The sequence below is a fragment of the Amaranthus tricolor genome, chromosome 12 (assembly GCF_026212465.1).
Source record: "Amaranthus tricolor cultivar Red isolate AtriRed21 chromosome 12, ASM2621246v1, whole genome shotgun sequence".
Classification (NCBI taxonomy): domain Eukaryota; kingdom Viridiplantae; phylum Streptophyta; class Magnoliopsida; order Caryophyllales; family Amaranthaceae; genus Amaranthus; species Amaranthus tricolor.
The window spans coordinates 1,436,779-1,453,833 of record NC_080058.1 but is presented as its reverse complement, the minus strand read 5'-3'; the positions used below and the strand labels follow the sequence as shown (position 1 = coordinate 1,453,833).

General features: G+C 35.5%; 3 protein-coding genes across 3 annotated transcripts; 1 reads left to right on the top strand and 2 right to left on the bottom strand.

Moving 5' to 3' along the window:
- Positions 1 to 916: 916 nt before the first annotated feature.
- Positions 917 to 4,216, bottom strand: LOC130797077 (tubulin beta-5 chain-like). The gene is made up of 4 exons (XM_057659566.1): positions 4,034 to 4,216; positions 2,430 to 2,830; positions 2,009 to 2,278; positions 917 to 1,910 (listed from the first exon to the last, which is right to left on the bottom strand). The coding sequence occupies exons 2-4, from the start codon at positions 2,821 to 2,823 to the stop codon at positions 1,234 to 1,236; spliced, it is 1,341 nt and encodes a 446-aa protein (XP_057515549.1). The 5' UTR covers positions 2,824 to 2,830; positions 4,034 to 4,216; the 3' UTR covers positions 917 to 1,233.
- A 4,146-nt stretch (positions 4,217 to 8,362) lies between these two features.
- LOC130797075 (pentatricopeptide repeat-containing protein At1g18485-like) lies at positions 8,363 to 10,876 on the top strand. The gene has a single exon (XM_057659564.1). The coding sequence runs from the start codon at positions 8,471 to 8,473 to the stop codon at positions 10,874 to 10,876; it is 2,406 nt and encodes an 801-aa protein (XP_057515547.1). The 5' UTR covers positions 8,363 to 8,470.
- A 200-nt stretch (positions 10,877 to 11,076) lies between these two features.
- LOC130797076 (uncharacterized) lies at positions 11,077 to 16,513 on the bottom strand. The gene is made up of 4 exons (XM_057659565.1): positions 15,721 to 16,513; positions 12,949 to 13,112; positions 11,748 to 12,843; positions 11,077 to 11,597 (listed from the first exon to the last, which is right to left on the bottom strand). The coding sequence occupies exons 1-3, from the start codon at positions 16,310 to 16,312 to the stop codon at positions 11,761 to 11,763; spliced, it is 1,839 nt and encodes a 612-aa protein (XP_057515548.1). The 5' UTR covers positions 16,313 to 16,513; the 3' UTR covers positions 11,077 to 11,597; positions 11,748 to 11,760.
- Positions 16,514 to 17,055: the final 542 nt, after the last annotated feature.

The following is a 17,055-nucleotide window of genomic DNA, read 5'->3' as shown; positions in this document are numbered from 1 at the left end:
GTTTCTCCCCCTTTTTAGTGGTGCTCTCTTTTACACTTTAGCCTGAGTTTTATTTTTCAGATGTGTTCAACATGTTCACACAATTCACGGGACAAAAATTTAGACGAATCTATTCCTTAACATTCCTCAAATTCATAATATATGCTAAATGCAAACATTTCGTATTCTATGAGACCATCTCACTATGAAACCGACTTGTACAATCAGTCCCTTTTCAGTTTGAATCATTTTATGATTGTAAGGAATCATTTTAATGTTGTAAGTAATTAATTTAAGTCTGATAGTATATATTAATTCAGCTCAATTAAAATAGTCTTACCACAAAATCGTCTTATATAAGAATTTGTGAAATGCCATTTAGAGTTTTAGACAGATCAAGCCCAAAATGAGTACACACAGTGTCGAGGTAAAGAAAACTACTTGGTTTTTACAAAGGCAAGGATGTTTGCTTTTAAATACTTAGCTTACAGGGATGGAACTGCATAACTTTGATTCCTGGCATTCTTAATTTTTTTAAACCTAATGGAATCTGCTTTAAGCCTAATGTTATTATATTTTCCTTAGGTTCAAGAAAATTGGTTTGATTCTTCGTAATCATAACTTCGATTACTTACTTGAATTTAACAAGCTAAAATCTCATCGTTTTTCCCAATAAGCCTCACTATTATCCCCTAGATTTTTCAACATATTTCTTTTCTAAACCTGAGAAGCTTTTAGTCACATTGAAGCAAATTACACAAAATAGTAGACGAACTTACAATGAAAAAAGTTAATTCTAATTGACTCGTTATTACAAACATCATTTACAACTGCTTCATATAAAAAGCACTAATAATTGAGATGTTCATAATTCAAAACCAAAAAAAGTAGTACTAAATATTTAACTCCTACAAAAATTGGACTCCACACAAAGAAGTGAAAGAACATGGAACAAATCGTAATTATCAAGCAAGTTCACAACACACAGCCACAGGTCATGGTATAGCAACAGTGTAGACACTGCAGAAAGGTCATCACTGACAACGACTATCTATGCCACATTACAAATTTGCAAGGAGCCTAACAAACAGCTATATGTCATGTAATTAGAAGGGCAAGAGAACAGCGGATTTGAGCACATCACAAAAAATGGTTCTAATAAAAATACTAAAGTTATAAGCTAGAAAGGAAAACAGGGCATTTTTCCTACTCGAGATTGTATGAATCAAGGAGGAACACAGGGAAAAATCCGCTCTAATGCTCGTAGTCGTCGTCAACTTCATCTTCGTATTCCAGGTCCTCATCGGCAGTGGCATCCTGATACTGTTGGTACTCTGACACAAGATCGTTCATGTTGCTCTCAGCCTCGGTAAATTCCATCTCATCCATACCTTCCCCGGTATACCAATGCAAGAAAGCCTTTCTCCTGAACATAGCAGTGAACTGCTCGCTCACACGCCTGAACATCTCTTGAATGGAAGTCGAGTTTCCGATGAAAGTAGAAGCCATAGAGAGGCCAATAGGCGGGATGTCACAAACACTAGACTTCACATTGTTGGGGATCCACTCAACAAAGTAGGAAGAGTTTTTGTTTTGAACATTAATCATCTGCTCATCAACTTCCTTAGTGCTCATTTTACCACGGAACATAGCTGAAGCAGTGAGGTAACGTCCATGGCGAGGATCTGCAGCACACATCATGTTCTTAGAATCCCACATCTGTTGGGTGAGCTCGGGAACAGTTAGTGCACGATACTGCTGGGACCCACGAGATGTGAGTGGGGCAAAGCCAACCATGAAGAAGTGAAGACGAGGGAAGGGAATCAAGTTCACAGCAAGTTTGCGGAGGTCAGAGTTCAGCTGACCAGGGAACCTCAGGCAGCAAGTGACACCACTCATGGTAGCAGAGATCAAATGGTTCAAATCACCAACTGCAAACAAGAAATTTTGTTAATATTATATGGCATCGGAAAAGAATATACAGCTAACATCAAGATACCAATGGACAAAGCGCTAAACATATACTCACAGCTAGGGGTAGTCAACTTGAGAGTCCTAAAGCAAATGTCATAGAGAGCCTCATTGTCAAGTACCATACACTCATCAGCATTTTCAACCAGCTGGTGGACAGAGAGCGTAGCATTGTAAGGCTCAACAACTGTGTCAGAAACCTTTGGTGACGGGAACACAGAGAAAGTAAGCATCATTCGGTCAGGGTACTCCTCTCTGATCTTTGAAATAAGCAATGTACCCATACCAGACCCAGTTCCACCACCAAGTGAATGGCAAACTTGGAAACCTATAAGAACACCCAGACATAGCATAAGCAAATAATCCAACAAGTTTTATGATTATATCAGAGTGTAACTACATGAATCCACTGAAATTGTCTGAAAAAAATGTCAATTATGAACAATTTCACATAAAAATACAAAAAAAGGATTATATACCTTGGAGACAATCACAGTTCTCAGCCTCTTTCCTAACAACATCGAGAACTGAATCAATAAGCTCTGCTCCCTCAGTGTAGTGCCCCTTGGCCCAGTTATTTCCAGCACCTGACTGTCCAAATACAAAGTTATCGGGGCGGAAAATCTGGCCATATGGCCCAGTCCTCACACTGTCCATGGTACCAGGCTCCAGATCCATGAGCACAGCACGAGGGACGAATCTCCCACAGGAGGCCTCGTTGTAGTAAACATTGACTCTCTCAAGTTGAAGATCAGAGGTCCCACTGTATTTTCCAGTTGGGTCAATGCCATGTTCAGCACAGACAACTTCCCAAAATTTGGATCCAATTTGGTTTCCACATTGTCCACCCTGAATGTGAAGGATTTCTCTCATCTTTGACCTGAAACCAAACAGAAAACCATACTTTAGCATAAGATCGACGTGATCAATGACTAGTTCAATTGTTTATCAGCTGATATGCTTCTATCTAATATCTATCTGTCGTTGCCAAAAAATTTAGCAGAATGTTGTAAAAATCAGGTTGACCATCAATGCGCCTTTAAATGAGTTCGAAGTGTATAGGAGACGACTAGATTGCATTAGTTTCTGTGAATAACTTGTAGACATTTATTTATTGATTCATTTATTTATTGATTTATTTTATTAGCAAATAACCATTACGTATTTATCTGAACCTGAAACCACAATGTACATCACGGTTAACTAACCACAATATTATTCAAATATCTCAGATCACAGAAACCGACACCAAAGTTTTCATTTAAAACCATAAACATCTTATTAGGTTTATCACCAACTTTTACAATCAGATCTGAGACTAAAACTTATCAATAATGAACTTCATTCCAATAAATCACGAATTTCTTATTCATGACGTTGTTCTGAAAAGAGGACATTAGCTCACACTAGCCCAACAGTACTTGATAGAAAGCTCAAACTAACTAGTAAAACTTTATTTATTGATTGATTTATTAGTAATAACCAGTAAACATTGAACGTGAAACCACAACGTACATCTGTTTTGCAGCGATAAATTTATCCAAATATCACATCTAAGATCACAGATTAAAAACATGAGCATGGACATTTTTATAGAATATATAAGCTTTTAAATTCAAACGTAATCAAAAGTCAAAATAAGCATGATTAAAAAAGAAAAGCCAGTTTTGAACCTAATAAGCAATCAAATTCAAACGTATGAGCTCAAAACATAAATCGAAAGTAAATACGATCAGAAATTCAAAAAAAAACCAACCATTTTCAAACAGAATAAGCATTTCAGTTACATCGCATATGCTAATAACATAAATCGGAAAAGAAAAGAAGCATAGGTATGTAAAAGGCAATTTTTGGGAAAGAACATAAATCTGAAGTAAAAACAAGCACAGATTCAAAACATATTTCATTTTAGAATTTAGAACTGAATAAGCATTCAAATTCAAATACAGATGTTCAAAAACAAAGATGACTACAAATCGGAAGTAAAAAAGAACTAGCATAGATACAAAAATGGTACATTAGAAATAAAATTCAAATTCAAATTCATAACAGAACAAAAATAAGTCGAAATAAGAAGACTTACAGAGAATGTCTCCGAAAATTTCCGCAGAAAAATGCGAGACTGTTGAGAGAGAAAATGAGAGCAGGAAAACAGAAGTAGAGAAAGAATGGATTAGAGTAGAATATGAAGAACCCTAGATTTATGGCTAAATAAGATGAGATGCGAGTGAGATTTTTTTAGGGGGGTTTCTTAGAATAAAACTGAGTTATAGATCTGACGGTTAGAAACGTTTCCCTCCGTTCTTCAGCATCGCCGTTGGATGCCGACTGGACTGTTTTGATTGGACGATGCGGATTTAGTGTGAGGAAGCTTTGATTTTTATATGCACATATGGGGTGGGGTCCACAATGTACTGGTTGTCAGTTCAAAATTTAAATTTGATAGTGAAATTACCAAAAAGCCTTCAGAATTTTTCTGTTCATGTGATTTTTACATGACGTTATGGCCTTATGGGTCCCACCTTGCTTCAACTCGTCCGTGTTCATTTGAATTATTAGATTAATTTCAAATCAGGTCTTTTAAATCAGTTTAATATTGAATTTTTGGTTCATATTTAGTTTTACATTTTCTAAAATCATTTTCGTTTTCGGTTACAAGGTCGAGTAAATATTGGATTGTTGGGTCTGTTTTAGACACCTCTTATACACTATATTATCGTGCAATATTGTTAATTAATTACTTGATCAAAGTTAATTCACAACCGGATACGCCATATATGCGTTTGTTCAGATAGTGAAAATTGTAATCTGTATTAGATATCTCGAATCTAATGTTAAATAGCGGTTTTCTTCGTGACACTTTGAATTGCCAAACAAGTGGAACCATTGCCAAATAAAAAAACAGTGTAAATTAAGTGAAATATATCAAAATATATGGTAATCTCTTTATTTCTTTTCCATCTTAAAATGATATCCCAAGACCCAACACATCCTTACAAATAGAAATTATATATAAAGGAATGAGACTTGACCCTTAAAACTTGAAACATACTCCATAAATCAATGTGACTTAATATTGAAACAAAGGAGCACTCCTAGTATCTTATGAAGTAGGAAAGGGGACAAAAAAAAAAGGTTAGAAAAGTTATCACATGATAGAGCAATCTCATTCCATGTGACTTGCCAGCTTACTATACTAGTGAGTAATGAGTAGTGTGAGTAGTAATGACCACTCTACTTCAAAGCTCATTCCATTTCTTCCAACAAGTGTCCAAATGGACCAAATCTCATCTTTTTCCTTTTAGTTAAAGTTCACTCACCTTCAAGGCCAAGTATCACTCGTACTTCATCTGTCCCACACATACACTATAGTTGTGCTTTAATTTCAAATCATTTTATTTTCTTTTTAATGTAAATGTTAATTCATTACCGAATATCAACTTTAATTTGTTAAAATAACAACTTAAATTAGTTATACCAACTTTGTTGAGTTAAATTCTCAACTTTATATAGGTTAAAATAGCTTATAGAGCGCGCATTGGTTTTTAAACTTTTTTTAAAAAATTGCAAAATGTTAGTAAGTTGGGTCTGAAGAGTCGTCATTTGTAAGAGACAAGCTAATTGTAATATTATGATGATTGATGTGAATAATATATAGGATAAGTCCTGGGATTTGAGAAGCTTAGGGCAATACATTTGTTGGACATTTAGAGTATATAAAAACCTAGATTATATATATATATATATATATATATATATATATATATATATATATATATATATATATATATATATATATATATATATTACATACTAAGTATAGTAGTCGGACAATATGCAATACATAGAAAGTCCAAAATATGCCTAATAAATAAAAATGCAAATCAAAAAACAGTGGGAAAAGCAGCGGTTCATTGCCTATAAGAGCCGTCGCTTGTTGAAAGCAAGCTCACAAAATGAGACAGAATCCAACGCGGAGTCGGCTTTATTGGCAACGACTCGTTGCCAGGCAAGTCGCCTGTCCCCTGTCATGTTTTTGCAATTTTGTTAGTTTATTTCGTTAGTGCTGTTAGTTATCAATCATCTTTAATGTATGATGACTACTTCTAGTGGTTAATAATGATGAATCATTATATTGATTCATTGATAAGCTTTGGTGAATTAACTTTTTGGTTCATAGGTTTGTTTGATGAAACACACTTATTTCATAAGAAGGCATTGTTTGACACTTTACTCTATAAATAGAGAGAGTATGCAAAGGGCATTCCACTTATCATTCTAAATATATTTTCTGAATTTATCTATGAACATATATTGTTCATAATTCTCTTTTGCATGTTGTGTATAAAGAGAGCTATAAACTCTTTATACATTATCAAAGTTAATTATCCATCTATAACACTTGTCTTTACTTTGCAATGTCCTTTGTGCTAGTATATTGTTGTGTAGGTTGTATCTCATTATGAATTTCATTATCATCCCAAGCATCTTTTGTGGGAGAAATATTACAATAGGAAAGTATATGAACTCCTTCTATAAATATTGAGTTTCCTAGCGACATTAATTGTGGCAATCTTATCTTCATGGTATTCATTTTCGTGACCTGCAAAGCAATGAGTTCCCTTGCCATCCACACAAGGAAAATACAAATCAATTTGTTTTATTTGTATTTGCATTATATTTCCAATGACATCAATTATAGGTTTTTAACTATTAAATATACTAATATGAACCCTAATACAACATCTATTTTCTAATATTTATTGATGGGCTTAGGGCCCTCTTGACCCCTTATAGGGTCAATCCTAATTATATATACCAAACAAAATATGCAATTATAGTACTCCACTAATCAAGCTAAATAAATTCAATTAGTTGACTAGCTTCTTACTTAATTATCATCAAGAAGGGTCAGACAAACAAATTAATATGATGATAAGTGCCTTGCCTTCTAATTGATTGATCTATTTGCAAATTAACTACTTGTGTACTATTATAGCTCAAATTGTCAACTGTTTTTTCTTGAGTGGCATCATTGAATAATCAAGGCACCAAGCAATTATATACACTTAGCTATATTTATTTGCAAAAGGTTAGAGCATGAAAATGGAAGATTAGGTGAAAATTAAATTCTTTATCTTATATAAAAAAAATGATATTTACTTTAACCGAGAAAAAACTTAAATTTTAATTTAGGTACAATTAAGCTTTTTATATCAAACCCATTGAGCAACTAGACAAGGACTTCTAAAGTTGGGATATCAAACATCTACTTCTACTGTCCTTTAGTAATGATAATGGGAATTTAGGTAGAAATCGATTGGAAAACATCTACAACTATTAGCTTAAGATTTTAGTTTAATTGATCCGTTGACATGCTATTAAAAACCAACATGATAAAAGATTACAAATTTAAATCTCATTTGCTCCTTGTCAATCCAAGTGAATATATTAGTGTCATGTATGATAATGAATTCGACATGTATTGCATCAATACTTCTATCTTAAAAGGCTTTCGTAGGTACGAACAATATAACATATCATATTGTAGACCAGACCAACACATATCCTTTGAGTGCACTTTGCTAATTTGTGCACACCCGAGAAAAATCCTAAGAAGCACGCTTAACTATGGAGTTCTTAAAAAGTAGGCTCTCTTCAAAAATAGATGCACCTTATTGATATGTGTTGTTTATCAATCATTTTTAAAGCTCAACCCAAGGTATCACAATGAGGCTATGGGTGTACCATCATCAACGTAAGCTTTTGATCGAATTTTTCATTTATCAACGTTCCATCACGAGACTGTCTCATTATGAGATGGACCCATACAATCAGTCTATTTTTTAACTGATACTCTAAAACTATAAGTAGTAAATGATCACTTTAAAATTATAAACCATCATTTTAAAACTATAAAAAACGATCTCGTTAAAGTGATAATTGGTTACTTTAAAATTTTAAGTAATCACTAATACTCCCTCCGATCTTTTAATTTAGTCCCATTTCCTTATTTGGCAAAACCTTTGAATTAGTCCCATTTCTATTTTTGGCAATCCTTTTTTACTTAAATACCCTTAGTTCACACAAGTAATTACGAATATACCCCCATATACCTTACTTACCCAACTACCCTTCACTACTTATCCTTCACTACTTACCCTTTACTATTTACCCTTTTTAATGGACCCCACACAACCCTTAATATCCGTGCCCAACCTATATGGGACTATATTGAAAGATCGGAGGGAGTATAAAATAACAAGTAAATAATTTAAAACTAAAAATATATATTAAATAATCCAATAAAAATAATCTCAACTTAAAATCCATTCATTTTAAATTTGTGAAATATTTTTTTGATATACAATCTCAAATTATTTCTACGATGTCCCCTAAAGATTAGCAACGTAGTTAGAATATGTAATTCTACTTTAGGATTTTCCCTCCAAAACCATCCACGCTATCTGCAAAATTACAGTCTCACATTCTGAATTCTGACCTTCATAAAATCTGTTCGATGATCAAACATTCTCGTTATCTTCCTCTGATTCCTCAATTCTTTCTCCATTCCAAACAACAGTTTTCATCCCTAATTTCATCATCATCAATCTTTCTTCTACCTTCAAATTCCATCGATTTACTCCCTCTAATTTCTTCATCACAATCTCTTCAACAAACCAAACAATCACACGCTTTAGCACTCGTTTCTGGGCTTCTTCCTTCTAGTATATCTCTTTCTGCTTCTCTTATTCTAAGCTATGCCAAGTTCAATCAACCCAATTCATGTAAATTTCTCTTTGAGAAATCTGTTTCATATTGCAAGACATCATTTTTATGGAATACCCTTTTGCGAAGCTGCACTATTTGTGGAGTTTTTGATGTTTTTTGTTATTATAATCATATGATTGAAATTGGGCTCAGGCCTGATGATTACACTTTTCCTTCTGTTATTAAGGCTTGTGCTGATCACTGTTTGTATAAAAAGGGAATAGAGATTCATGGGTTTCTGATTAAAGTTGGTTTTAATAAAGATTTGTATGTGTGTAATACCCTTTTGTTGTTTTATAGTTGTTGTTGTGCTTTGGCGAGTGCTCACGATGTGTTTGTTGAAATGCGTGAGAAAGATGTTGTTTCATGGAATACTATGATTGGAGTGTTTTCTGATAATGGTTGGTTTAAATGTGGTGTTGAAGTGTTTTGGGAGATGAAAATGTGGTCAGGGTTCCTACCCAATGTGGTTAGTGTTGTGAGTGTTTTGCCAGCTTGTGCTGAACTTAGGGATGTGGGAACAGCAATGGTGATTCATGGGTACGTAGTTAAAGTTGGGTTGATTGGTCAAGTCAGAGTTAACAATTCATTGCTTAATGTGTATGGAAAATGTGGAAGATTGGATGATTCCAAGCGGGTTTTCGATGAAATGGTAGAGAAGAATGCAGTATCATGGAATGCTGTTATTAGCAGTTTTGCTCATGGCAGGCATTATAGTAATGCATTATGTACATTTATGCAAATGATAGAATCAAAGGAGAAACCGAGTGGTGACACCCTCTCGAGTATCTTGCCGGTTCTTGTAGAAATGGAGTACTTTGATGCAGGGAAAGAGGTTCATGGACATAGTATTAGAACGGGTCTTGATTACGATTTCTTTATATCGAATTCTTTGATTGATATGTATGCAAAAGCAGGAGATTCTACTAAGGCTTCTAGCATATTTCATAACATGGGTGTGAAGAATGTGGTCTCATGGAATGCCATGGTTGCTAATTTTGCTCAAAATAGTCTTGAGCTTGATGCAATAGATCTTGTAAGAAAAATGCAGGCGTTTGGTGAAACTCCGAATGGTGTAACCTTCACAAATGTGTTACCGGCTTGTGCTCGAATAGGAGCACTTTCTTCGGGAAAAGAAATACATGCCAGATCCATCCGAAAGCGAGCTGTGGATGATATATATCTTTCGAATGCATTGATGGACATGTATGTCAAATGTGGTGTCCTTGACCTTGCTCAAAATGTATTTAATGTATCCAATCGAGATAAAATTTCATACAACACACTGATAGTTGGCTATTCACAAAACACTGACTGCTTGAAGTCTCTGACGTTGTTTAAAGAGATGGGAGTTATTCGCATGGAGCGGGATACAGTTTCTATTGTAGGCGCTATTTCAGCCAGTGCCAATTCTGCTGCACTGAAGTCGGGGAAGGAGATTCATGCATTTACCATAAGAAGGTTGTTTCACACCCACCTTTTTATTTCCAATTCACTTTTGGATCTTTATATGAAGTGTGGAAAGATTGTCTTAGCTCAAAACATCTTCGAACGAGCGAACAAAAAAGATGTTGCGTCGTGGAATACGATGATTTTAGGGTATGGAATGCTCGGTAAATTTGAAACGGCAATCTCTCTCTTTGAAGCTATGAGGGAAGATACAATAAACCATGATTCAATTTCATTTATAGCCGTTTTGTCAGCTTGTAGCCACGGAGGACTTGTCGATGAAGGGAAGAAATACTTTCAAGAGATGAAGGGTAAAGGACTTATACCAACAAATATGCACTATACTTGCATGGTTGATCTTCTCGGTCGAGCCGGACTAATGCAAGAGATGGTGGAGCTTATTAGAGAACTTCCATTTGAGCCAGATGCCAATATTTGGGGAGCTGTACTAGGTGCCAGCCGAATCCATGGGAATATAGAGCTGGCAAAATGGGCAGCTGAACATCTCTTTGTGCTAAAACCCGAACATTCGGGGTATTATGTGCTGCTGTCGAATATGCTAGCTGAAGCAGAATGGTGGGATGAAGCAACAAGGGTGAGGGAACTCATGAAGTCAAAAGGGGTTAAGAAAGACCCTGCATATAGTTGGGTTCAGACTCGTAATCAGGTTCATGCTTTTCTGGTTGGGGAATCAGCTGACGGGTAGTATAAGCTAGCTAAGGGCTTCTCATTGTTAATATGTTAAAAGGTCGGTAGTATAGTTACTTGTCCGTCCCTTTGATTTTGACCCGTTCTTTATAAAGCTCCTACGTCGCTTGAAGGAATGCGAAAATTCGAAGAGTTGAAATGTGATTTAAGGGGCGGGACAATTTTCCCGCCCTTTGGCATTAGATCCTTTGTACATTGTAGTCACGACATATTTCTCGTTCTTCTATATGTGTAGACTATTGAATAGCCATTTGCAATAACAACATACAGACATGATGTTCAGTTCGGTTACAATAGTATTCCCCTCGGATTACAATAATAAACCTTCGAGATTTTCTATTATATTCTGCATATTTCAATTACTATCTGTCGTCTTCATTTCACACACCTCTGGTATTGTTTGATGGGTGGCCTTGCTTGGTTCATTACACAGTTCCGAACAAAAATCGTCTTCAATCTAATTCCGGAAGCAGAGTTGGTGAAGCCAATTCACCTCTATTGGATAAAAACAAACCAAAAACAAGTCTTTTCATTCTGAGCTGTGCTCTTTATCTGTCTGGCCGGGTTGGTTGGACAGTTGAAGCCTGGGAAATAGTCGATACTCCTGCAGAGACGAAACGAGTTTCCTCCCTGCTACATTTCCTTTGCTTCTCTGTAGTTCCGATAAAGTTCTAAACAACTCTGCCCATGAGAAAGTTCCCCCTGAAGCACTTCGATTCCTGCATTATGACTCCCCGAAGATTAGTAAGTGCCTTCACGAACAAACCCGTTGGCCTATATGTGATCACCACAGAATAACATACAAAGCACAATTTACCTAAAAGCTAGGTTCAGAAAAAATGGGGCAAGGACGAGAAAGAAAAACCTACGTGCAGAAATGTCTCATGAATGGTGACAGATCACAGCTCTACAAGAAGAATCATCGTCAATGATCCATAATCCCAGTTCTTCAAGATGTTTATGCACTGATTCCATGTTCATCCCGGGCGACCATGAGATCATCTTTGTATTTGTCGGTAGCGTTTGATTCCCATCAACTCTCTCAAGTTTCAAAGTAAAGCCGATCTCATCGATAATTTTCAATCTAAGATCGTGATTTACTGCATACTCTTCAACAAAATCCACAAAATTTTCCCCCTTTTTTACCGATGAATCTAGATGAACGAAAGAGTCCATAAAGGCAGCAAATTTCTGCAAGAATCTTTTATGCCAAACTCGGCGAGAAGATGAAGAGCTCCTGACAAAGAAGAAACTGGAGCTCTTACCGACATAGAAGTCGTCTATAGAGTTAGTCGAGTCAAGTTGTGGGTTACTAACGAGTGGAAGCGTGTTGGACGTCATCACCCAACTTCCGAACCCCAAATCTAAGCATTCCTTAATCACATAAGAAATCACGGTTATCTCCTTAATCAATTCGGAACTTGATTTCTTACCAACACTAATGCCGTCAAAGACTTCCTCTATAACAATCATAGGATGCCCTCGTCTCGGAAGATCAAGCAGCAAATCCGATTTTGAGTTAGGGACGATAAAAATGTAATTCTGAATGTTCAGCCTCTCAAAATGGCATATCAAATTCCTTATAACTTCCTCGGAAGATTTCGACAAGCTGATCAACAAGATGGGCTTTTGTTTCCCCATGGTATCAAGTATTCGGCCAATTTCATTGAGTTTCTTTGCAGCTCTACCGGGAAGTATTTGTTTGAAGCAGAAATCATACCATTGTAGGTTACTCAAAGATTGCATTTCCAATATGTTGATATCGTGAGCATTCTCATCCAACAATTGTGAATCTGGCCCAGCTGTTTTCCCGTAGTTAACACCCGTATCTCTGTGAGAGACACTAAGAGCCCTTTCGTGAAGAAAATTCGTGTAGATGTTGAAATAGCCACGGGCATGAATGAATTTGATGAACCACGGGGTCCATATCCTTTCTCCCATCCTTTTGTACCATCCGGTTGTCACCTGCACATAAATTGAGATGGGAACTATTTTACAAACGACGTTGATTTTGAAGGTCCAAGGATAAAGGAAAAGGTGAGAAGAACAAATTTTTTTAGGGTTGATTACCATTCCTTCGAGAACTGGCTTGATGCCCTTTGCCTTATGATCATCGTACCAAAGGCGGAATTCCTTCCAGGGTCTAGGAAAGAGAACCTGACCCCAGGTTCCGACCAACTGGTAGAGGAAGAGTCTGGTTCCGCTGTCCAAGTTGATTTTGTTCCCATGTTTACCTGCAGTTCAATAACGGCACAGAAAATGATGAATTTGTATCAAGAGTTGATTGCTGGTGGCATTTACAGAGGCTTGGAAACAGTCTCTTAAAAGCACAGGCTTTCCTCTAGAAACAATTAAGTTTGATACCTAACATAATTTGTTTCTTTAAGAAGGTTGAATGTAAACGAGAAAATAGACTTCTTCTTTGTTGCCTACTTTTGGTGTAGTCTTTGAGCTATCTGGAAGTAGAGATGTTCAAACCAAACTCGATGACCCGAATCTTACTCAACCTTAAAATCGGACCCAATTTGACATTGCTTCAAAAATAATTTACAATTTTGTAAAAAACAATATGGACACCAAACCCGATTTCAAACCGACCCGAAACACATAACTCGAAATTAACCCGACCTGAATGAACACCTCTATCTGGAAGTATCTCTATTGACAAATATAGCCATTGCTGAACTTTCTATAGGGGTTATTGATTATTAATGTTCAAGAAGCGAGTAGCAAATAGAATATGAAGGAAAAGTAATATAGCCGAGGCATGTAGCCTTTTGAACTGAGTCCAAACAGTTTCTTTAGCAGTTCTCAATTCCAATTTCAATTTTTGACATATCATAGTAATATCCGTCTATATGTCCATCTTTTGTGGAGCCAAAGATATGTAGTTCTTTGGTTTCAGATTGTAATGAATTCTATTAAAATGATTCATCAAATCATAGCTTCTTATCTTTGTGAAGTTGTAGATGATGATTGTTAACAAGAATTAATCGGTAGCAATCTTTTTGTTATCACTAACAAGAGTAAGTTTGTGTATATATAGTCCCCTAAATCCTGTGTACGCAAAAAAAGTTTCTATTCCTACAAAGTCAATCAATTTACTAATTTGAGATTGCCAATGACTTTCTTTTTGTTATCAACGATACGTTCTACGGGTTCCGCCACTAGAAGTTAGGGTTTAAGGCAGTGAGCTGGCAAATGCATATACAATCCTAAAGAAGCTCATATTAACAAAATGTTGGAAATCAATAACTAATTATGTAGTATAATTCTTATGACCCCCTAAAGATGTTTATTATCTGTAACGCGAATAGCATCACTTAAACAGCTTCTAAAAAATAAGCATAATCGACAAACATAAGCCACATCGACGCTCCAGCAAATTCATAAAGTATCTTTGTAAGAAGTTAACCTCTTAACAAAGTTAACAGATAGGTTCACTTGAGTGCTTTGCATTTATATAGATTCATTAGTCTCCCTCGTCCACAAATCTAATGTTTTCATCTAAAATCACGGTCTTCCATCAGGCAACCTAATCCACATATTCTATTAGTCGGAAACCATTGGAATTCTTCGCGAGAAACCCTCTCCCATCAAAGTTGCACTACATATTCAGATAACAACTCATTGAGTAAAAGCAAGGCTGCATCGCATCGGCCGCGTTGTAAAGGTTTTCAAAATAAACGAACCGATATTTCCGCGTCGTAAAGGTGTAAAAAAATCACGTTTGGGCTGTATCAAGGGATATCTTATGATTTCGACTGATATTTAGGTGCTATATTAACCACATCACTTACGTTACCGTATCAGCATTTCGATATCATGATCGGCGACAGTTAACGCAATTTTACACTATGTAACAACTAGTAAACCAGCGATAACATGTGTCCCAATCGCACAGAGAAAAGTGCTAAGAAAGTTATATGTACTCGGGCTAAGCAAGTTCTTACGGCCTAATGCAGAACATCAGCCATTAGCAGCACTAATCATACTTAAGGTAGCTTCTGGTGAATTCCAACACAATAAACAAGCCAAAATTAGATAGCACACTCAATTTAGTTGAACAAACCCACCACAAAATCCACATCAACTTAAGCTAAATTTTGATGAACAATATTACATCATTCTATGAAACAAACCAGTTAACCTAATTTTCAACATAGTCCTTCCCAAACAAGTAGCTTGTTTTCATTTGCAATTCTATAGGGATTTGTGGATTAGGTGACAATTACAAAAACTACCAACCAAGAAAAAAACATTCCATTTTCATTCATCCTAAATTGGTAATCAAAACCCATAATTTCTTACGTCTATTATTACATTAATGGCTTGCTTGGTGATCGGTATTAAACGGTGGGAATGAGAATGGGTGGGAACGAGAATGATTTGTAGCATAAATTTTCACCATGTTTATCATGTCATTCCCATGGTAATGAAAATTTAATCATAAAAAAATAAAAAAATTTCATTATAATTTTCCATTACCTCTTAAAACTAATACCACATGTTCAAATGTTAATGCATTGAATTAAATTTTGCAAAGAAAATAAGGGTTGAAGGAGTATAACCATGACCATTAAACTTGAGACATTCATAATTTTTCATTACCATTCCTACAATTTACTGATTACCAAACGAGCCGCAAAAATCAAGTATTCCAATACATTCACCAAACTAACAATAATCAAATAAATCACAAATCGAGAATGGGTCTTGTCTCAGTTGGATAGCAAATACCAATAAAATTACTAGGTTCAATTCTCACCTAGCGTTCTTCTTCACTTAGCCTACATTGTGATAAAAAAAAAAACATAAATCAGATAAAGCAAAAGAAAGTACCTGGGACAAACCTTGGTCTCTGAAGAGAAGCACCGTAAATCCAAGGGCTAAAATTGGATTGATTATAGTAATATGTCAAGATCAAACCTTTAATAAACTTATAATATAAAGGTGAAACTTCCAAATCATCTTCAACAACAAACACAAACTCATCATCAGATGAAGGCCACCAAGCTTCCAACCATTGGGCCTGTAAGCCCATATTAACAGTCCTGTAATGGACCAATTTCTGCCCAAAATCCCACCTAAACCCATCAACAAAATCCAATATGTTGTGGGAAGTTTCAATCTTTTGGCCCAAATCAAAGGAAGTGGTATTAGGAAAGTGATCAATGAAGATGTGAAGATTGACAGTGTCCCCAAAATAATGGGCAGAAGATAGAGAGTTTAGGCACCTAGAGAGGGAAGAAAGGCGGTTAAAGGCTAGAACTTTAATGGTGAAAGTGAAGGAAGAAGTAGGGTTTTGCGGAGAGAGAAAGTGGGTTGTTGGGTTAGAGAGAGAAGGAGGTGAAAATGAGTAGTGGGTAAAGATGAAGAGAGCAAAGAGAGAGAGGAGAAAGATGGAAATGTAAGGCTTTCTTGGAGGTGCCATTGAAGAGAATGTTAGAGCGAGATGGGATCACAGCACAAGATCAACATCAAGATCAAGAACAAGAACAAGAACAAAGCGAAAGTGTGGAAATAGAATGGTAAGAAAATGTGGTTTCTCAAAATTGGCTTGTTTTTTTTGATGGGCTATGAATCAACATTTGTTCGGGCTCCAAGCCCGGCCTGACCCGTGCTTATGAGTTAGACCCGTCAAAACGATCTATTATTTTCAGATGTCTTATTTTTCAACTCTAATTGTATTTAATTTCCGGAATGATATGACAAATAGATATGAATTTAAAACATAAATTGACTAAAAAATCTTGAGTCAATAAAATGATGACGTGGAACCGAAAAATTTAATAAGTTTGAAAATTGGTTCATTTTCAGATTATGAATTAAATATTCAGTTTACTCATCGATTTCGATTTTCGGTAAATTTCGGATAAGTTTAAATTTGGCGAGTTATTCGTGAATTTGAGGCAAAAACTTAAAGTCAAACTATTAGATCAATATTAACATAGTGTTCTCTATATTTTTCTTTAACTTTGCTCTTTTAATTTTGAATGTCTATTTAATTTTGCTTTATTTTTGTTTTTTACTTTATTTTTATATTTTATTCCGTCTTCTAATTTTAATTACAAATTTATATTCACATTTTATTTTATCAATATATTTCTTCCATTTATTTATTTTTATTTTATTATTCCAATAAATTCTAACAAGAGGGCAATCCAAATCACTAAA